This window comes from Orbicella faveolata, unplaced genomic scaffold (assembly GCF_042242905.1).
Source record: "Orbicella faveolata isolate gen_17 unplaced genomic scaffold, um_ofav_v1 contig_12, whole genome shotgun sequence".
Taxonomy (NCBI): domain Eukaryota; kingdom Metazoa; phylum Cnidaria; class Anthozoa; order Scleractinia; family Merulinidae; genus Orbicella; species Orbicella faveolata.
This window is the reverse complement of record NW_028301539.1, coordinates 19,807,282-19,830,000: the sequence shown is the minus strand read 5'-3', so window position 1 is coordinate 19,830,000 and position 22,719 is coordinate 19,807,282. Positions and strand designations below refer to the sequence as shown.

The following is a 22,719-nucleotide window of genomic DNA, read 5'->3' as shown; positions in this document are numbered from 1 at the left end:
GCTAATGGTTACCCACCGGCTGTTATTTCTAACATCCTCAATAAGAAGCCACCCCATCTTCTGTTCCTCCACCAGAAGAACTGGTTTCTATGTTCTTCAAATGGGCTGATCCATCTAATACGTACCAGAGTTTTGCATGTCTCCCTTACATCAGCGGCCTAACCGAGCCCCTCACAAGATTACTCCGCAAAAATGATATCCGAGTTGTCAACAAACCACTTAAAACCCTTCAACAAGAATTCCCGTCACCAATGTTTAGACAACCCTCAGATTTTCAATGTAATGTTGTTTACAAAATTCCATGTAAAGACTGCCCTTGGAATTACATAGGAGAAACCGGAAGATGCTTCCAAACCCGAAAAAAGGAACATCAACGAAACTTGAAGAACTATTCAAATGGCTCTAATGTTGCCGACCATGCGCGGCAAAACAATCACTCCATTGATTTCGACAATGCTTGTGTCATTGACAAAGGCAATTACCGCATTCGAAAAACACTAGAATCTTGGCACACAGCAAAAACCGTCGACGCGGATAACAACTCAAAACCGTTGCATAGGCAATGCTCTATTTTATTGTAATCAGGCCTCATTTACATTTTTATCTTCTTGCTTTTTCACGCTTGTTTTTATTCTCAATTTTTCGCACCCCATTCGTATATATTTTCGCTTGCGCGCTACATTCTTCATTCGTTAAAGGCTATAGACTGATAGCCGAAAGCTTATGTTTTTAATATATTTTTAACCAGAGAACGTTCTTATTCCAATATGTCTTATCCTGGTTACAGGTCTATTTTTAATAGTAAATCTGTTGAAACTTCTACATGTATACCTGAAGATGTTATTTCCTTACTTTCCAGAGTTTTCCCAAGTTGACTGACCATGCTTTGTGAAGCATTCTCCTAAGAAGATTCATACCAAAACATTGTCTCCATGTTGTTATTACTGACAATTTTTATAATTAAAAATTGATTATTATCACATTTAATTATTATATGTACATGTACTGGTCTGCCATCAGGCGACTGCACACTGGTTGGAGAGGAGGTTGACGGTTCACTGTTTCTCTGAAATGTAAGGAGCAGATACATGATAAAATATTTTGGTATAGTTCTGGAACGATTTTTTGTGATAAGAAAGTAGCAAATATGCAGTATTGTTTTGGTGGGCAGAATTGGCAAATAAACAAACGAACAAAATATGGCTCCAGCCTATTTTGTGTGTGTGTGTGTGTGTGTGTGTGTGTGTGGACTTTGTGGGACCGGTATTTTAGTTTCAGGGGCATCAAATATTAGTTGTATGTTGTGTAATAATCTCAATGTTGCATTAGACGAAACAAGCACTTCACTTACTTGTACTGGTGGAGCATAGTCTGGTTCACTGGAGAAAACACTATCAGCAATCATGAACACTTATTACACCATCGGGTTCCGGGCCGGTAAGTAGAAACATTAGCTCCTACCCGATCAAAGAGACGGTAAAACCGCCTGGGGACTTTTCTTTTCGACAGCTCAGTGGAGTGCTTCAAGAGTGGAGACGAGCAATATTCATTCGCTTGCCGAGTGGCTCTCATCCAATGCCAAGTACAGGCCCAGAAATTTAAATTCCCGTCCACGAACCGAGCAATGGCCTTGTCAAACCGCCTCAATCGACCTTGGCATGTTTCTCCAGCTCGTGTTCGCTTAACAAACCAGAAAGTCCGCTCATTTGGTTTTGCATGTGCCCCAAAGAACAATAGAATGGACGTAAATAAAATCCAAAACACGGCGAAAGATGTCATCTCCGAAGTCCTCGATAAATCTATCGTGTTCACACGCTGTTTTCACCAATTGTACAAACTTTAAACCCCTGTGTACAAAAAGGTAGGTGCCGGCCAATGGTCGAGGGAACTAGTGTAAAGATTTCTTTCTACCGTTTTTAGTTTGGCTCTACTTTTCACCATAAACCGGGCGCTATACGAAACTTTTTGAAAACGCCGCCATTTTTTTGAGGTTTGTTATGGTGACCAGGCCGTTCGCGGCAGCGCGAGCCATGAGATCTCGCACATGCGCAGACGTTATTCAGCCCTGTTGACAACAGCAATGTGTTAGCCCGAACTTCACGTGGAATTCCATAAAATTCACGTGTCACATATACTTCTAGCTGCTTTATCTTACACTAAGTAATTTTTTGCCTCATTACGTCTCACCCATAGGCACTTTTCAACACTCCACGAGGGCTAATTCCCTTCTTAATCCACCCGGTACTGACCTCAGATGAATGTCGACCGTTATGTATTATAAGTACACAGATGTCCTCATATGGGGGCCCTTGTTCCCCTCAACAGTAATTTGTATTCCCTTGTTCCCGCAATTATCCGTACTCGCTCCCTGCTATACTCAAATTTTCTTGTCCTTTCCTATGTTCCCTAATGTTCTTGGCCTTTGTTCCCCAATTGAAATCGACCGTGTTCCATTGTTCCAAAAAACACCTTCATGGGAGACCCTTTCGTATGGCTTGGGTTCACTTGACAATACGACTCTTAACTGGCGGTTAAGCTGGTTTGTCTACACTAGAACCACATGTCCTCTCTGCTATTTGCTCATATTCGTATGAGCCCATGTCGCGCAAGCTCGGTTTGTTCCAGAAACTACTAGCAAAATGACCAGGGGACCATTCAAGATAAATCACGATATCATCTACACTAAAGACAAACTCAAAAAAGCCAACCTAATATCTGATGACTGATTTATGCCATCTGTGTAAAAGAGAACACCATACAATCCAGCATATGATTTTAAAGTGCTCCCAAGTAGCTTTTTTTAGAACGAATTCTTTGACTGGAAGTCGCAAGTCACCAGTGAAAACATTTATCTTCCAGACTCAACTCTTTTATAAGGACCTACAAACCCACTCAAACACCATCAACCCCTAATGGTGGCAAAATACTTCATTTACAAATGTAACTTGAGTGAATAATCTTTACTCTTCTCACTGTTTAAGATACAACTTCGAGAAAACATAATGCCTGAAAGATACATCGAAACAAAGAACATAACTATCAAATGGAAATGCCATACACTAAAAGATATTATCCCAGAAATTTTCCCACCACCAACGTCTAATTCTGCAATAGGACAAATTCATTTACCTACTTTGTGTCAATGTTCCCGTGTTTTTAAAATTTCTATATTAGTAGCACCTAGCATTTATTTGTTTATCTATTGTAGTCTTCAAAGAGCTGTAATTGTCTTTTTATGAGGTGTCTACTTTACTCTGTTATATTTTACTGAACGTGTTTTCTATGAATAAAATATATAATAAAAATGACCAGGTATTCAGTTGATCGGACAACGCGTGTGCAAATTTGTGACGCAGGCGTTCCACTAGCCCGCAAACAGACTCCCGGTGAGCCCGAACGAAGCGAGGGTCCCGCCCCGATCACTTCGCTCATTCTTTTGTCTCCTGCTCGCCGAAGTTTTTTTTCCGTCCTCGCCAGGAGCCTGTTCGCAGGCTAGCGTTCCACTTCTGTCGTGAGGTACTTCATTTATCCAGTCAAGGATATACCAAAGCTTCACAATTACACACACAGACAGTTTCAATGTGACTCGCCCGTAAAATCTCACCACGCTTGTCCATTGCTGCCCTCCTCCTACTCCCACCCCAGGATTCACGGATAGTTTCTACTCACGAAATATTTTCTGGTCAAAAAAAAAATAGCTGCAATGATTTAATGCTACTGCTTGCTCTTAGACAGTACAGCTGTCAAATTTTGAACTCATTTCTCTGGATTCTATTTACACAGTTCACAAAAAAATTGTTTTCTTATTTTGCCCGAGTGAAGATCAGGAAAAGACAGCTAGCAGTGAGAGGCAAGTACTGACAAAGTAAATAGTACTAAACTGTAGGAAGTCTGCGTCTAATGAAACCCCAGGGAATGTGGGGAGGTAAGTCAGGGATGTTACTAAAACGAGGAACAGGGAATGGGGAATGGGGAATTGAAAATGGGAAATTAATTTTTTCTTTTACATTAACTTTTTATGGTAACCGGTCGTTTTGCCTACAAGTCGTTTCGTCGACAAGTTGATTGGCCTACATCGAAGTTGATTCACCTACACGATTGAAGTCATTTTGCCTACACGATCTGAGTCAATTCACCTACATTACAATACTACTTTACTATACTAAAAAGCTAAAAACTTTTCAAATCTAAAAGTTGACAAATAGGTTTACAATAATTATAGTGATGTTTTTCAGAAGGAATTCCACTGCAACGGTGCAGCTATGCTGAACGCTCTGTCTCAGCAAAGGAGCTATTAAACTTCCAGATCACCAGCAGGACGAGCTCACGTACCAAAAAAAGAGAAATAAACTTCATCTTTAACTTGAAATGATACGTGAGTGTGTACGTATGTTTTCTTCGAAGCATGTTAAAGTGGCCCGCATAAGGTGAGTGTGATTTTTTTTTTCTGCTTTATTGTCAACTCTGTTTTTCGGACTTGTGACCTTCAGAACAATAACAGCTAATTAGTGCCTCGCGCAAGGTAAGTGTGATTTTTAGTGTGATTTTTTCTCTTTGTCTTTAACAGGAATAAGTTAATATAAAAACCCTGTCAAGTCTGGGGAAGACATTCCTTGGCTCGACTGACGGCACTTCGAATTCGTTTGGTTGCAGAAAAAAACTAAAAAGGATTCAAAGAGCAAGATACCGTTCCCTACAGGCTGAAATATTCGAACGGTAGGATGATTTTTCCAGTCAGAGAAAAACTGCTGAACAACCCCATTGTGTAGCTAAAGAGTAACGTGTGGTACTAAATTTTGCTGGCTCTAATTTTTGCGATTTTTGCGTTTTTTTTCCCACGATTTCCAAAAAAGTTACCACAAAAAAAGTTCCTGCAAAAATTTCTTCTGCAAAAATTTATTCCATAATGAGGGCACGATGTGATAGAGTGACACTGATTACAAAATATAGCTGATTTGCAAAAATAGACTGTTATTGCCTGATTTTCCTTTTGACCTCCCTTTCACCAAAAGAAGTCTGACAGTCATTGTACATCTATCTTCCCAAAATAACTTCGACTTAAGTGTAGGCGAAACGACTTAGATCGTGTAGGCGAATCGACTTCAATGTAGGCGAATCAACTTCGATGTAGGCAAATTGACTTGTAGGCGAAATGACCGACATCCCTTTTTATAATGTGGAATAATTTTTTTTCATCGACGATTGCCGATATCCACGTTTTATTTTTTTGAAACGTACACAATGTATAACAAGGGTTTTGGGACCGGGCCATTTCAGCTTTATTTAGAGACTCGCCTCGCGGCTCGACTCAAAATAAGTGGGCTGAAATGGCCCGTTCCCAAAACCCTTTTTATACACGTGTGTTAAAGCGCCGGAATCGACACCGTCTGCCCCGAAATTGGCATTGCCTGTCGCCGCACGAGAGCGGTCCGAGAAAAATTTCCTATTGAACAAGCCGCGTGCCTTGGTATAAAGAAATCATGGCCGCGTCAAGATTTTCATCTGACGTGCTGGAGATGTTTTACGAGTCGATTTCACGCGAAGAAAACGCACGGCTCAGGCCCCCATCAGACCTAAGGGGAATTTTGATTTTGAGTTGGTAAGAACCATTTTCAATGAATGGCTTCGTGTATGGAAAATGGCAGTCCCAGAAGCTTGCAAATACAAAGCCGACCTTCTGAGATTTGCCATAAAAACGAAATCAAGATTTGGCAAAGTGATAGAAAATGAAATTAAAACTCTAAAAGGCGTCAAAATGCAGTTCCCACTTAATGTTAAGTTTTCAATAACTAGAGATGATGAAAAATATAAAAAAGGAACACTATTTCAAACAGAGAGACCTCGCGGTTTTCAACAGAAACAACGCAACAACAGTAAACAGCACATTTCGCCGATTATATGAAGTCAAAGGCGAAATAGAGGCATCGTCTCAAAGGCGCCCAGGCTGGGTGGTAGAAGCCGTCTTGGAAGCGTTCATAAATGTAGCCCAATACCAGCCATTCCGGGAACGCAGCTACATGCCTCTGCCCAAAAAGCTGCTTAACAAAAAATAGGTCCGCAATGCGTGCTTGTGTGGGATTTCAGTCAAATAAACGTTGATGATTAGCATTACAGCAAATGTAATACATTTTGCCATGTTATAGTGATAAATGTCGAATAAAGATTCCGTAGAATCCCAAGCTGCAGACGAGAAAACGGTTAGGGGAGAAACATGTTTGGACTTTTAGTTTCGAGGAAATTAGGGGTGCTCACCATTTGTCAGAATAAACCGATTGGGATGACCGCTGAAGAATGGTAACAGCTCTTCCAAAATCAGCAAACCAGCCCAACGAAATGACGCTTACCATTTGCAATTGTTTCAGGCTGATGAGAGACTGGAAACTGGAAAATTTAGCAAATGGTAAGGAAATTTCCACTGTTCTGTTCGGAATGGAAAAAGAGGACTACCTCTGTAGGTAGTCTACAATTTCCGAATGGATTTTCCAGAAAATTTGGGTGCTTACCATTTAGCAAAAAAATCCAGAAATTTCGGTTGAAAGTGAAATGGAACGGAAATTTTTGTGGAAAATCCGTTCGGAAATTGTAAACTACCTCCAGAGGTAGTCATCTTTTTCCGTTCGGAACAGAACGGCAGAAATTTTTCTTACCATTTGACTAACTTCCCAGTCTCCAATCTCTCACCAGCCAACAACAATTACGGGAAATCGAATTGCAAATGTAAGCGCCATCTCGTTCGGTTGGTTTGCTGATTTTGGAAAAACCTTTACCTTTATTCATCGGTCGTCCCAACCGGTTTATTCTGACAAATGGTAAGTACCCTTACTGTTCCATTTGACTTTTAACCGAAATTTCCGAATTGTTTGCTAAGTGGTAAGCACTGTAGCTCTCTTAGGGTGCGGTTACACGGGGATCTTTTTGTCATGGTAAGTGACCCTTTAGTGAGCGTTACCAATATTTCACCGAGGTAAATTTCCCGTGATAAATATTTATGAAGTTTGTCAAAAAGATCACACAAAGCACCCATGACATTAAGTGTGGTGGTGTTTTGATGTCCAAGGTATAAGAGCCAATCACGATACTCCATTTAAATGGTTTTCCTTCGTGACATTTTTGATTGTTGCAGATGTGGTAAAATTGCATTGTAAATCCAGTAAGAAGAAAAGTATATTGTTACAATGCCTGTTCTGATAAGATGGTTGTAAGGGGAATGATGATCAGAAAAAAATTATGTTAATAATAATTGCTCTGCATGAAAAGTACATCTACAGTGTACATGTATCTTGGTTTCTGCATATGAAGTCAAATGAAGATTACAGAGTTAAATATAGAAATGAAGTGTTCCTCTTCCTGTTCCTCATTGAGGTTCACTGCTTTGGTTTCTAACTTCTTGTTTAAGACTTAGCTTCCACAGAAACTCTTGGAAGACCATTGCTTAGTTCCATTTTTACAGTTTTATGCTGTATGTAACAGCCATTGGTACATATACATCGTGTGTCTTTTCATGTCTAGTGAAATGCCACCATTGTTAATGTAGACCTCCATACTGCTTTGATTGGATCTGTTTGAAAGAACAGAAAGATAAAATTATTCACAGTGATAATTACATGTACTTGCAATAAATTAAGAAGCAATGTAAGTGTCACCACACAGTTGATTAAAGAGGGGTTAATTATGTAATTTTAATGCAAATGTTAAGTTTCAGTAAGTTGTGGTTACAAAATACCGGTGGGTGTTTAAACAAGACTTTTATGGGGGGAGGGTGTAAGGGGTGGAGGTTGAAGACTTACCTGTGGATGGTGCTTGTACAAGGCAGTAGTTTGTGGATTTCCACAAACATAAAAAATTGCCTGCGCAAAAATGCAATGTTGTTTATGTGTTTGTATTCAGTTGCTAACTAAATATATGTATCTTAGAAACTTAATCAAACTCTGTGCTGATGGGAAATTGATCAATAGCATTTATTTATTATTATTATTACTATTATTATTATTCACACAACAAAAACATTGTTTGAAAAAGAGGGACAATTCTTTGTATTATATGGTAATTTTACTTGTAAAATAGAGTTAACAACTTAAAGCGTTGCATGGATATCACACATGTGTATCATTCCTTTAGTCACGCTATACTGCAACTCAATGTTTGACGAGGTTTAACAACTGTCAACACTTGTGGTTAAGCCATGAAAGACATTTACATAAGCAGACATTTCTCTTTGATGTGCGTGAGATAAACATTACTTTGTCCTAGGAACTACAATAACAGTTACATTTAACAAGAATAATTGTGATCTATTCATTTCTTTGCCTTGTATGCTTGATCCCAGTTTGCGTGTCGCGATGCAGGCAGTCTAAACAAAACTCTGTTATTATGTGTAATGGATACAAGATACACAATATCAAGTTATCATTTATAATTGCTGCTCGCCTGTTCTCATACCGAACAACACCTTGTCTTGTCGTGACAACAACAACAACAACAACAACAACAACAACAACCATTTATTTGTACTCACAATTTATAAAATAATTACAATAAACATTAAATTAGCATAGAGTACTGCCTGCCCAAAATAACCATAAGGGCTAAAAAGAATGGGCAGACATTAAGTTACATAGATTATTTATACAGTTATCGGTCGGTAACACACTTACACACACACTCACAAATATAAAGATACAAACAGAATGGAAACTTACAGCAGAACAGAATATATCCTTATGAATTAATTAAAATAATTGTAATATTTAATATGAATCAATGAAGTGTATTTTTAATTTCTTCCTTAATTGAAAATCAAGTAATTTTTTGTCAGACTCATCAAGAGAATTCCAGATTTTAGGTCCCTGATATCTAATGTTGAAGATCCCGAAATTAGTTCTGGTTTTGGGCAATGAATAGGATTGTTTGGAAGCAAGTCTCGTATTATAGGCATGAATTTCATTAACTGTAGTAAAATAATGATTAAAAGCAGATGGCAATTTTTTATGATGGAATTTATGCATAAAGATTGCAATATTTAAGACATAAAGATCAGGGAGTTTGATTGTAGTAAGATATTTAAAAATTGGACTAGAGTGAGCATCAAATCTAGAGAAGGTTATTATGCGCATGGCTTTTTTCTGTAGAATATGTTAAGGTTTCTGGGAGGTTGGATAAGAACTGCCCCAGGCGATAATGCCATAGATAAGGAAAGGATAAATTAAGGTATAGTATAGATTAATTAAAATATTTAGATTTGTAAAATAACGGATTTTAGACAGAATACCTATACTTCTTTTGATCTTTTTAGGAATGTAATTCACATGACTTTTCCAATTTAGATGGGAATCAATAAAAATAGCAAGATAGTTGATTGAGTATTCTCTTGTTAATTCTTTTCTATTAATTGTCAACTTAACATCCTGTATTAATTTCTTTTGTGGAGGATGAAATATAACAAAATTTGACTTATCTATATTTAAAGAAAGTTTATTAGCGCATAACCATATATAACTGTTATTTAATTCCATGTTTATAATAGACTGGAGGGCGAGAAGATTTTTATGTTTATAAAACAAGTTAGAATCATCCGCAAAAAGGTGGAAGTCTAGTAGTTTTGGACATTTATTGAAATCATTTATATACAAAAGAAAAAGTAATGGCCCGAGGACTGAGCCTTGAGGGATTCCACAGGATACTGGATGCAAGTCTGATTTTATGTTATTCAATGAAACAAATATGAAACAAACCACTCTTAAGCAATTCCTCGGATTCCATACTGTTCTAGCTTTTTAACTAGGATATTATGGTTAACAGTGTCAAAGGCTTTGCTAAAATCAAGAAATATCCCACGAGAATACCTCCTTTCCTCGACTGCTAATTGGATTTTATCAATGATACTTAATATTGCATGATCTGTTGAATAATGTGCACGAAATCCAAATTTTTTGTCATAGAGGATATTTTTCTTTTGTATAAAATTGATAAGTGTATTGTACATTTCTAATAGCTTATTAAATATTGATAAAAGGGAAATTGGTCGATGATTATTCAAACTAGTATGTGAGCCTTTTTTAAATACTGGAATAACTCTAGCTATCTTGAAGTTACTTGGTACTATCCCTGATGAAAAAGAGGCATTAAATAATATTTCTAATGGTTTAGATATTACTTGCTTTATAAGCTTCAGTGCTGTAATTGGTATGCTGGAAGGTCCACAGGCCTTACCAGCTTTAAGGCTTGCGATTTCAATTTCAATTTCTGTAGCTGTTACACGAAAAATAAAGAAACTATTGGGATTTAAAGTATTGAGATATCATGTAATTTGTGATGATCTTAAATTAGCATAAATTACTATTTTGCCGCCACAGACCAGAGGGCTGGGTACGGGTTTGAGGTGCGCAGTGTATAGTGGGATTTGAGTTTGTAATCGGTGACAGTTGGCGAGGTGAGACATTCTATGGCCAGCCTTTGCCGTGTTTAGGTTAAGTTTGGTTTTTACAATGGATGAAGCTAAAGTTAAAGAGATCATTGCCCAGAACAATCGCGATCTGCTTGGCCAGATTAAGGATTTAGTTTCCACTTCAATTTCTGATCTAAAGAGATCTAATGATTCGAATGCCGCGGAGCAGATGTCTGAGATCAAGAGGCTAAAGCGGGATGCTCCACCTTCCTTCAAGAAGAAGAGTAACGAGGAGCAATTTAAAGCCAACAAATCAGTCATGGAAGCTGTCGAAGACGCTAGCATCGCTCTTGAGCGTAAGGACCTTCTGAGGACCAAGGAAGCGTTGGATCGGGGTATGTCTTTGCTTAAAGATCGGCAAAAATTAATTTTGTTGGCTGATAAGTCGCCGTACGGTTGGAAAACCGTTTTGGAATATAAACATCACGACTTGGTGGATGACGAAGAAGACGAGAAGAAAATCTATAGAGCTGAGGCGAGAGCGGCTAGAGCCTCGAAACGCTTCGCTCCACGTGGTCTGGCATTACAGTGCCGATCTGGAATACCTGCCTCAAGAAATTCGCAGCTCACCGTCGGCCAAATTCCTAATTCCTTTACTCGGGTCAATCAACAGCTTTCCGTTGGCAGATCTGCCGGACTTTGCTTTTCCTGTGGAAAACCTGGACATTGGCGAGCTTCCTGCCCGAATGTTCTTTCCTCTTCCAATCCTGCCAACCAACAGGCAAAGTGACTAGACAGCAATACCCAGGATCAAGGTGTAGTTGGTTCTAGTTTTCTTTTGTGTTGTTTTCTGTTTGTCTTATTTTTCGCTGGTTCTTTCATACGAGTCGTGCTTAGTGCTTTCAAAGTTAATTTGCATTTATTAAACTATGTTTTTTCCCGTCGTGTATTATTTATTTTCTAGACCATGAGTCTGAGGCTTTGCCATTGCCGTATTGTGAGCTATCTCTTCTAGAGTACCCATCACTGAACTGTGAAATTGCATGTGATGATGCACCTGTTTCGGTTAAAGGAAGATTGCGTAAATCTTTTTAATTGTAAATTTAGTTAGCATCGGGCAGGCGAAGAGCCACCCTGTGGATATACTGCCCAAAATGCCATTATTATTATTATTATTATTATTATTATTATTATTAAATCGCTTCAGTTTTGGAAAGATATTGAGGCACCTCGTTTCATAATTGACACTATTGAGTTTGGATATAAGTTGCCACTTCTTCAAATACCAGCACCTTTTGTTGCTTGGAACAATAATTCAGCAATTCAGGAATCTGATTTTGTTGAGAATGCTATTAATGAGCTTATTAGTTTGGATTGTATCACCGAAGTTTTTACACCTCCTACTATAATTAATCCATTATCTGTGTCTATTCAGAAGTCAGGGAAAAAGTGCTTGATCTTGGATCTTCGTCGTGTCAATCTATATCTTTTCAAGTTTAAGTTTCGATGCGAGGACCTGTCCGTTGCCAGATCATAGGCAATATCTGTCGTTTTCTTGGACCTTTTCGTCCGGTCATACTAGATATTTTCAGTTTTGCCATTTGGCCTTAGTTCTGCTCCTTATTTATTTACAAAGCTTCTCAAGCCATTAGTCAAGAAATGGAGATCCGAGGGAAAGTCTATAGTTGTCTTCCTAGACGATGGTTTAGGGGCGGCCGCTGACTGTATCAAAGCGAAGATCTCTAGTTTGGCTGTTCATTCCGACCTATTAAAGTCTGGTTTCCTACCTAACGAAGAGAAATCCGTTTGGGATCCTACTCAAGTGATTACCTGGCTTGGGACTGTTATTAACACTTCCCAGTGTGTTATCAAAGCCACGGACAAGAGAATTGATTCCCTTATTAACGATTTATCATCTCTTTTATGTTCGGAGCGCTCCTTGCACCAGGTTCGCAAGCTTGCAAGCGTGTGTGGAAAAATTATCTCGCTCAGGAACTGCGTCGGGAACGTCACTAGACTTATGACCAGGAACACCTTTCTGGTTATTAACTCCACTGCTGATTGGAATTCACTTGTTTCTTTGACACCTGAATGTTTACACGAATTGAATTTTTGGAAAAACAATCTCGCTGATATCAACGGCCTTCCTTTGTGGCCTATTAAGCGCAAGCCTTCCAAAATCGTTTACTCTGATGCGTCCAATTCAGCCTGCGGGAGTTACATACAATTCGAGGACAAAATTTTTCACCAAAATTGGTCCGATTACGAGAGTGCACAAAGTTCGACTTTTCGCGAACTTCTTGCTGTTTCATTGTCCTTGAAGGCGTTCAAGGATTCTCTTGGTGCGCAGACTGTTGTCTGGTATACAGACAACCAGAATGTTGCTCGCATCGTTAACATCAGATCCAAAGTTCCAGCTTTACAACAGTTGGCTCTTGATGTTCACCGACAATGTCTCATCGGCGGTATTAGCATTGACATGCAATGGATTCCCAGGAACCTCAACACTTGTGCCGACGATATTAGCAAGTTAGTTGATTACGATGATTATGCAATCAACGATTCTGTTTTTTATGCTCTCGACGAGCTCTGGGGTCCGCACACTTGTGATAGATTCGCCTGCCATTACAATGCAAAGCTTCAGGTTTTCAATTCTAGGTATTATCAGCCTGGTTCGTCTGGCGTCAACGCTTTCGTCCAAGATTGGTCCAACGACAACAACTGGCTTTGCCCTCCTGTCTGTTTGACATGCAAAGTCGTGAGTCATTTGAAGCGCTGCAATGCGTCCAGCACTCTCATCGTTCCCCTTTGGAGATCAGCATTTTTGGCCCATCCTTTGTTTCGACGGTGTGCACTGGAGCAGTTTCGTTCATGATTGGGTGGTCCTCCCTGATCTTCCCCATCTGTTCATCAGAGGCAAAGCCAAGAATTCCATTTTTGGATCTGGTCCGCTAAATTTCTCAATGGTAGCTTTGCGCATTAATTTTAGTATTGCACCCAGGCAAGGTTCTGCGTTAGTTTGCAATGCGTTTCGCGTTCCACAGTGTTAGCGCATTGTTTTCTGGCTTTGAGGCGCCTTGCTTGAAGCAGGCGGCCCTTTGAGACGTACCCTTGAAGGGTCTGTGATATTTGTATACAGTGCCCTTGAGGGGCCTTTGATTTGAGACTGTTAACGTTGAAGATTTCTATACAGTGCCCTTGAGGGGTGAATAGATTGTGTTTATTGCAGTTTTGTTTCTGCGTTGTATAAGCGTACTTAAATATAACATTGTTTTTTCTCTGAGGCTCCTTGTCTGTATTTATTTGTTGTTTATTCTCTCATTGTGTTGTTTAGGCCCCATTTGTCTTCATCCCTGGGGAGCTTCCCCTTGTCCTTTGTATTCCTTTATTATCACTTGGTTTTTGTTTTTTCTCTAGATATTTTTGATACAGAGTTCTGGACTTCCCCTACATGTGATACAAGAGAGGTTGCTTTGTTGACGGAGAATATGAAGTTTACAGCTCTTGCATCCAGGGCTTCCGGGACTTCTCTTTGTTATACAAGGGTTTTCAACAGATGGAGATCATTTGCTACTACCGTTCTGGGTACCAGTCCCTTCCCGGTAGAGCCCTCCCATTGTGCCTTGTTTCTACAGTATCTACTGGAGTCAAGCAGATCAGTTTTTTCTATCAATTCCGCCTTCTATGCTTTCAAGTGGCTGCACGATCTGGCGGGCGTGAGTTCCCCTACTAGTCATCCCACTGTTGTGGCTGTGAAAGAAGGTGCCGTTCGTTCTGCGTCCTCACCGGCTAACCACAGAAAGGAACCTCTTGAGGTGGAGCATCTCAGGAAATTAGCTGAAAAAACTGACTTGCATGACCTCTTACAGTTGCGTAATTTAGTTATGTTTGTTTTAGCTTTTTCCGGCTTTTTTCGTTTTTCCGAGTTGTCACTTATTCGAAGCAAAGATGTTAAGTTTAATGATGGTTTTCTTTCTATTTTTATCGAAAAAAGTAAAGCCGACCAATTAAGGGAGGGTCAGTCCGTGGTTATTGCTGAGTCAGCTGGTTCTAGTATTTGTCCTGTGGCCCTTCTTAAGCTATATATGTCAAGTTCTAACCTTTCTTTTGATTCTGAGGAGTACCTTTTCAGGCCTATATCATCGTCTAGCAATCGCAAGCGTCTTGTGTCAGTCAATAAGCCTATATGTTATTCGACTTAAAGAGAGTCGTTTAAGAAGTCTTTTCGCGATATTGTTCCAGATATTTCTAAATTTAGTATCCACTCTGCCAGATCAGGTGGGGCAACTTTGGCTGCGAACTCCGGTGTCCCTGAGAGGAATCTTCAACGTCACGGCCGTTGGGCTTCAACCTCTGCCAAGAACATTTACGTCAAAGACTCTCTAGCAAGTAGATTAGAAGTGTCAAAATCATTGTCTCTCTAGCTCAAGCCCTTTCTTTTCACCTCTATGTTGGCTTGGCTGGCCAACGCACCCAATTTAATCACTGTCTAGTGTGTCTGGATGTGTAGTGGAGGCAAAATATGTAATTTGTGATGATCTTAAATTAGCATAAATTACTATTTTGCCAGCACGGACCAGAGGGCTGGGTACGGGTTTGAGGTGCACAGTGTATAGTGGGATTTGAGTTTGTAATCGGTGACAGTTGGTGAGGTGAGACATTCTATGGCCAGCCTTTGCCGTGTTTAGGTTAAGTTTGGTTTTCTTTTAATAATATCATCAGTTGTAATCCACTGTTGTACGTTTATTTAGTTCTCTTATTGCTATTATATCGCTGTATAAAGCCTTAGGTTTATTATTCTACGGTACTGATGTTAACTAAGGATACCCTAAAACCCCGAGGGTTGCACCACTGCCTTGGTCGGGGGTACACGTTCCCAATTTTCTCCACTTGCTGGTTTTAGGGTTTTCATGCCCGGCTTTGGTGCACTTAGCAATTGTCTCTTTATTCATAGCTTGTATTATATGCTGAGATGGAATAAACGGGACGATGGCTTGGCTGGCCAACGCACCCAATTTAATCACTGTCTAGTGTGTCCAGATGTGTAGTGGAGGCAAAATCTACTGGTGACTTGATCACATTTGGAATGGAACTTGCAAGCCGGTCTCCTATATCAGCAGAATACTTGCAAAAAGCATTAGCAATTGACTTTGTATCAGTTATTTCAGAATTATTATCTATGATTTTAGTAGGAGATTGATTACAATTAGAATTTAGATTATAATCTGTTTAATGCCCTTCCAGATTAATTTAGTGTCTTTCGTGTTTTTAATAAAATAGTCATTGTAATATTGTCTTTTGCTAATACATATAAGGTAATTTACTTTATTTCTATAGAATTTGAATCTACTATGATAATAAGGTGATTTAGTTTTTATATATTTTTTATATAACTTATTTTTAACCCTAATAGATTGACTTATCCCAGAAGTTACCCAAGGTTTTGACTGAAAATTAAGCTCTATCTTAGATAATTGCTTAATAGGAATATGCTTATCAACTATTGAAGATAAGGCATCATAAAATAAATCAAATAATGCAGTAGGATTAGAAGTATCCTGAGACAAAATCTCATTCCAGTCAACTGGAATGAGCTCTTGAAATGGAACTTCAAGCGACCACTAAGAAACTGCAAGATTTATCTGTGGCTATCAATCAATGATAACCGATAACCGATTTGTCTGTATTTTCTTTGAGCCTTGTAATTCTCGTTATTTCCTACAGCCTATTTTCATCATGCATCACTGCTCCAATTGTCGCAATCGTCCAAAAAGCTCCGACCCAAAGGCCATGTCATTCCAGGACTTACAAGCCTTGCCCAAGAAACCGCCACTGTTGTTGGCCTCGGCATGCAATCTAGTCACAACTGGCAGCAAGGCTCAACTGGCCCAGTGGATCTTCGAAAACGACAATAATCTCCCTAGACATCACGCCGCAACAGCTGATCAGGCCAACATCCCCCTCCAGCCACAGAATGTCGTTGACGTAGCTAACACCGAACAAATGTTCATGAGTGGCCAACTCGACCAGCTTCGTGTTTTCATAGCCAAAGCCATATACACCGAGTCCCGTCGACCTGCTGGGGAAAATACTACTGCTCTCCTCTCTCTGGTCAGCGCCTTAAGTCAACCAGGAGCACGCGATGGTCTTCAACAAGATGGCGTCCTACCTTCCTGCAATCCACTAGGCACCAGGCCCCTTGAAGTGAACACTGTCATGCCTGGCTTACTTCCATTGAGCTTACTTCCGGTGGCACAACTTCAAAGCAATCCAACTGATCCACACTTGCTGCCTCTTCCACAGAAGCTTAAAAACAAGATCCTAAAACGTGAGTACGCTGACTTTACTGATCTTCTTTCCTCCAACATGTATCCTGTCCATAATTCCTCATCATCTGATAATATTACCCTGGCCATCAACCCTGATGATGCTTCCATGCTCTCATTTGTCCCCTCCCAACAAAGTAAGAGTTGCATCAATGGCCTTTCTTCATGGCTCGAGGCTTGGAACCTCTACTTTTGTACTCTCCTCTCTGGCTTCCCTCATCTAGGCCCTGATCTTTTAGCATATCAGGATCAGATTTGTAAGTTTAGCTGCAAATTCAAGTCTTCTGCCTGGTTAATGCATGACACAGCCTTCCGTCACATGGCTGCCTCCAACCTCTCCACATCAAGGTCTACGATCAATGAGCAGCTCTACAACGACATTCTGAAGGAAGAAACTCTTCCTTTTTGCCTCACATGCCACTCCTATGGCCATCGCACTGTTGCCTGTCCTTCATGTTCTAAAACAACCCAGCCCTTTCAAACCTCAGCAGGAGAACCCTTTGCGAACGCCTCCTCTACCTCGACCATGCCTGACCCCGTTAAATCGAGTGCAAGCACTGTCAACCCCAAGCCTTTCAGCCTCAGCCAAATGCAAGATGGTCAGTCTGCCGCGACTTCAACCATCGCCTCGCCGGAGACCTAATTGCCAGTTCCAACACATCTGTAATAAGCCAGAATGCAGTGGAAATCACCCTGGCTTCCAGTGTCCTAAAACAGTCTGATTTGTCTTTCACACCACCTTTGTTCGGTCCCCCTACTACCCCCACTGCTATCCCTAGCCTATCTACAGAACTAAAAAATCATCCTAACCAGATGTTTGCTTCAGATCTCCTCTAGGACCTTCAGTGGGGATGCCATCTGGGTTACACCGGTCCTCATGCCCCCAGAGTCACCCCTAATCTTCAGTCGGCTACACTCCATCCTCAAGCAGTCTCTGATGCATTGGCTAAAGAAGTATCTCGTGGTCAAACTGGCGGTCCTTTTCAAGAGCCTCCGATTCCAAATCTACAATGCTCCCCACTAGGGGTAGTACCAAAGAAAGATGGAACATGGTGCATCAGCATGGATCTCTCCTCTCCTCATGGCTCCTTGGTGAATGACTACATATCTAAGGACACATACACATTACACTATGCCACCTTTGATCAAGCTCTTGCTCTTGTTGCCCAGCATGGCCAAAAAGCTCTGATGGCTAAACTTGATATCAAACATGCCTTTCCCCTCTGTCCAGTTCACCCAGCTTACTTGGAACTTGTTGGCATTCATTGAGAAGGCCAATACTACAATGGAAGGAGCTCTATCCTATTGCTCTTGCCTGTCTCTTGTGGGGTCATTCGTGGTCGGGAAAGAAAATCCTCTTTCACTGCGACAATCAGGCAGTAGTTGATATCTGAGCTTCTGGCACTTCCTGAGACCTCAACATCATGCACCTTGTCCACTCCATATTTTTCAGTGGTGCTACTCACCATTTCACAATCCTAGTCTCGCATATTGCTGGTACCGATAACTCAATTGCTGACTCTTTATCCCGTTTGCAGATGGTGCAGTTCCATCAGCTCACCCCAGCAGCAGACCTAACGCCAACACCTATCCCTCCATCAGCCAGGACCCTCTGGAACGTCATCTAGCGTTCCTCCAGTCTCAAGCCATTGCTGACTCCACTTGTCGCACTTACTCGGCTGGCATGCGGAGGTACATCACTTTTTGCACCTCTCAGCAATGACAGAGTTTTCCAGCTACAGAACCTACACTGCATTATTTTTGCTGCCATCTTGGCCGACCAAGTTTCTTACAGAACTGTCAAGTTGTACATGGCCAGCATTTGTTTCTTTCACATTGAAAACAACCTCCCTGACCCATTCCAGGACTCCCCATTACTCCATGTACTTCTGCGGGCATCAAACGCAGTCTGGGCCTTTCCTCCAAATGTCGCCTTCCCATCACCATGTCCCTCCTTGAGAAACTCAAGACTGAGCTGGCACAAGCACCTCACATCCTTCTGCCTGACAAACTCATGCTATGGTCTGCCTTCACATTGGCCTTGTTTGCTTTCCTACAATCAAGTGAGTTTACTTCACTATCCACCTCTCACTTCTATGCACTGTCACACTTCAGCAGCAACGATATATCCTTTAACTCTGATGGCTCCTTAAGTCTACACCTAAAGTCCTCCAAAACAGACCCTTATCACCAAGGTTGCTCCCTCCTGATTGCCCCATCAGGCCACTCCATCTGCGCAGTTTGTGCGATTAAAAAATACATGGCTCATCATCCCTTCAATTCGGATGGCCCCTTCTACATATTCCAGTCTGGCCTCTACCTCACCAGAGCCTGATTCACCTCAACACTTCGTCTTCTTCTCAAACGCCTCAACATTCCAACAGAAGTCTATGCCTCCCACAGCTTTCGAATCGGGGCAGCTACATCAGCAGCCGAGGCTGGCTTACCTCTGTGGCTCATTCAGACTCTTGGTAGATGGTTCAGCAATTGCTTTGCTCTTTACATCTGGACTCCCTCGTCTATTCTTCAGAAAGTACCAGGCCTGTTAGCCAATGCTGCTGCAGGAACACAGTCCATCTGGAACCCTCAGGAAGGACGTTGTACTCAATTAACGTAATAGTATTAGTTATTTTCGTTTAGGCAGTATTTGGGAATTAATTTGCCACTTAGCTTCGCACATAGCAGGCCGAATTAAGTGTCCAAAGTTGTTAATCACATGTATTTTGATTTGTTGTTCCTTTTGTTCTCCATAAATTTACATTGTACTGTAGAATGTAATTGTTGACCATATAGTCTTTTGTTACTTAACATCATGAAATGAGGCCCAAACTGCTTTATGATCTGTGAAATGTTTCTAAAACACCTGTCTGTATATCTACATGTAAGTGAGATATGTTTGTACATATGTTACAAAGTACTGTTTTGTGATCAGTTGTATAACTTGATATCCACTGTTTGTAATGCTTGCCCCTTACTAGTAGATTATGTAAAGGTCCTCTCTCTGTTTCAATGAGCCAGTTGATTTTGAAGTCTCCAACAATGATAATATTATCTAATGAAATGCCATTTAGTACTTCAGAGATTGCTTGACAAAGCTGTCTTACAGCTACCTTTGGTGAGCGATATATGCCTAGTATTGCTCAATCCTCATGGCTGGTAATCTCAGTTATAGTAACCTCAATACCATGTATGTTGTGACAGTAGGAACACCCAGATAGGTATGGAATTCTATTATACACAGCTGTACCACCATAAGGTCTTGATGCATTATTGGAAATACAATTAGCAGTTCGGAAGAGAATAACCAGCCATGCCATAACTCATTATTATCTTGAGAACTAAATCTTGTTTCTGCAAAAATGTTAACATGAGCACTTGAATAATCTAAGTCTTTGCATACATCTTCTATGTGTCTGTGAAGAGACCTTGTATTAAGAAAACACAGTTTAAGAAGGGATGGTATTATGTAATATAGAGGGGATATACAAAGCCTGATTTTTGCAATTGTTCTTAATCTCTCCATTTCCCTCTTAACATCTGTATTAACAGCAATCTTGCTTTCACACTTCACTGGTTTCTTTGTCTGCAGTCTTTTCAGTATTACACGTATCACTTACATGTTCATTACAGCCAGCTTGAGAATTTTCTTCACTCTCAGTTTCATTTTGCAAGTTTATATTACAGCTTGCCACCCTGTCTTCACTAAAGGATATTCCTTGTTCTCTATAAAGGTTACTGTTATCAGCCAGCCAGTTTGCTGCTTGTAAAATTTTTATATGGTCTTACATTTAAAGATAGTTGTGAACTTTGGTATTGCAATCACCTTTTTAGTTGAACTTTTATTGTTCCACTCTCTTGGGGTAACCGTGGTAAAATGTTAACAGTATTATTAACATCTGCTGGTACATTGACGTTTCCTTTTATTTTCAACTGATTTCTTCTTGGAGCTTGCATAAGCTTTTGAAAAGCTAATCTAGGTGCTAGTAGTCTGCACTCCAACTCATTTAAATAAAAAAAGTCTGTTTTCTCTGTAAAAGACATACCATTCTTAGCTGCACAGGGTGGTATTGTGTTATTCTCGAGATTTTTGTCACAAGACTGAGAGATCCATTCAATATCATCAACACTGGTTTTACTTAGTAAATATTTTCCCCCATTAGTGTTGGAAAGTCTTAGCTTTTCAGCAGCAACAACACTGTGTCTATACCACAACTGGTCACAACAAGAAAAAGTATACAGTGGACCTCTAGAAACAGTATGGAATTTTTGGATTTCATCAGTAATGGTTGAATTAGTGGACATTACAGAATCGCGCCCATTGAAAAGCGTCGCCCAGGATAAGTGGGGTACCCATGATGCTCTGCTACGTTTCAGTTGTCTGAGTAAGAAACAATACTTGTGAACATGGCGTACACAGGGATTACATGATTGACAGTCAAGTTGACAGGCCTGTGTGAAGTTACGCATGCTCTCTTTCTCTTTTCTAGCTTATTTGCATTTTCCTGTGTGACTTTTTTCAATAGGTGCGATTCTGTAATGAAATACTTTTGCGATACTCTCATTGTGTTAGCAGTCTCTTTTCCCTACATTCAACAGATTCATTTGCAATTTTATCTTTCTGATACTGATGTTTGTTTGCCAGGCTCTTTTCCCTACATCCAACAGATTCATTTGCAGTTTTTTTCTTTCTGATACTGACGTTTGTTTGCTAATCTCTTTTCTCTACATCCAACAGATTCATTAGCAGTTTTTTTTCTTTCTGATACTGATGTTGCTTTGCCAGTCTCCTTTGTTTGCATTCCAAAGATTCATTACCATTTTTTTCTTGATACTTAGATTGACTTGCAAGCCTTTTTTGTCTTCATTCAACAGATTCACTTGCACATTTCTTTCTCCTGTTTTTGCACATTTGTGCCAGCCTCTTTTGCCTAGATTCTTCACTTTCATTTGCCCTTCTCTTTTTCTCATATTCACATCGCACAATCAGCTGTTTTCCTTTACTTGTTGACACATTTCTGCTGTTTCACCTAGACACTTTTGTTTTCTGTTAATGGCTTGGTTTGGATTATTTTTAACACTCAAAGACAACTGTTCATTCTTTCGGCTACTGTGAACATTTTCCAGTTCAAGTTGACAATCAGAGATAAAGACACCTTTAATTTCAAAAGGAACAACCTCTGTTTCTAAGCAAGATATTTGAAAATATGATACAAGGTTTTCAATGCTGAGCAAAGTACATTTCCCAAACGAGTGGGGTATATCAAAAAATCCTTCGCATGAGAGTCAAAAATTTTAAAGCTTTGTTCAGAGCTTTTAAACACTGCAACTACACTGATGCAAACAGTTAACAAACAACAATTGCAGTTTAGTCCTACTCTAGAACTTGAAAATACTTCTATCAGTGAATTTTGAAGAGTCCTGTACGGGCCATTATTTGATGTCATGAGCAAACTTCCAACTAATGAGTCACTGTATTGTAATGTGTATACTTTGTTGTAACGTGAAACAATGCATGGAACATCAGTTAACAGCAAATAATCATTTGCCTGCACAGAAAATCTCATAGAAACATAGATTATTTCCAATGGTCAAAATATTATTCAAAGTGGAAGAAGACCATTCACTGATATTTTCTATTTGACAATAAATAATAGCAGTAAGTGACATTGCTATACACATTGCCTGTCTTATATTAAAGCAATGGAATATAAACATTGTAGCACATCATTTGCATAAACCAAGACACTACTTGATTCCACATCTTGTATTGTCTAACAACTAGCTTCAATGTCGGCAAATAAAACACACTTAAATCATCGTGCAGAATGTCGCGACACATCTGGGGCTTAAATGTAGAGTGCGCATAAAATTCAAATTTAATTAGGCTGCTGATGGTTGAACAATAAAGAAAATGACCAGAAAATGGCCGACTGCGCATACTTGTTTAGAGTTCACGTGCTTCATACTTGTGTTTCGTAGTGGTTATCATATGGCTTTTGTAGATGAAAC

At 39.9% G+C, this 22,719-nt stretch overlaps 3 protein-coding genes and 2 pseudogenes across 3 annotated transcripts in view; 3 read left to right on the top strand and 2 right to left on the bottom strand.

The window, feature by feature from the left end:
- Positions 1–1,930, bottom strand: part of LOC149117048 (uncharacterized) — a 3,034-nt gene extending 1,104 nt beyond the window's left edge. Inside the window, exon 1 of the mRNA XM_089282721.1 lies at positions 1–1,930. This exon is cut by the window's left edge and continues 1,104 nt beyond it. The gene's annotated coding sequence lies outside the window, so the exon portion shown is untranslated.
- Positions 1,931–10,108: 8,178 nt separating this feature from the next.
- LOC149117047 (uncharacterized) lies at positions 10,109–11,381 on the top strand. The gene has a single exon (XM_089282720.1). The coding sequence runs from the start codon at positions 10,485–10,487 to the stop codon at positions 11,172–11,174; it is 690 nt and encodes a 229-aa protein (XP_089138846.1). The 5' UTR covers positions 10,109–10,484; the 3' UTR covers positions 11,175–11,381.
- LOC149117046 (uncharacterized) lies at positions 11,352–13,259 on the top strand. Its single transcript, XM_089280818.1, has 2 exons — positions 11,352–11,381; positions 12,021–13,259. The coding sequence occupies exons 1-2, from the start codon at positions 11,352–11,354 to the stop codon at positions 13,257–13,259; spliced, it is 1,269 nt and encodes a 422-aa protein (XP_089136944.1).
- A 4,776-nt stretch (positions 13,260–18,035) lies between these two features.
- Positions 18,036–19,327, top strand: LOC110051215 (uncharacterized; annotated as a pseudogene).
- A 1,202-nt stretch (positions 19,328–20,529) lies between these two features.
- On the bottom strand, positions 20,530–21,987 carry LOC110060608 (uncharacterized; annotated as a pseudogene).
- Positions 21,988–22,719: the final 732 nt, after the last annotated feature.

Coding starts and splice junctions, on each gene's coding strand:
- LOC149117047 (XM_089282720.1), top strand. CDS start 10,485: ATGGATGAAGCTAAAGTTAAAGAGATCATTGCCCAGAACAATCGCGAT.
- LOC149117046 (XM_089280818.1), top strand. CDS start 11,352: ATGAGTCTGAGGCTTTGCCATTGCCGTATT. Junction 11,382..12,020: donor GGCTTTGCCATTGCCGTATT/GTGAGCTATCTC, acceptor TTATTTACAAAG/CTTCTCAAGCCATTAGTCAA.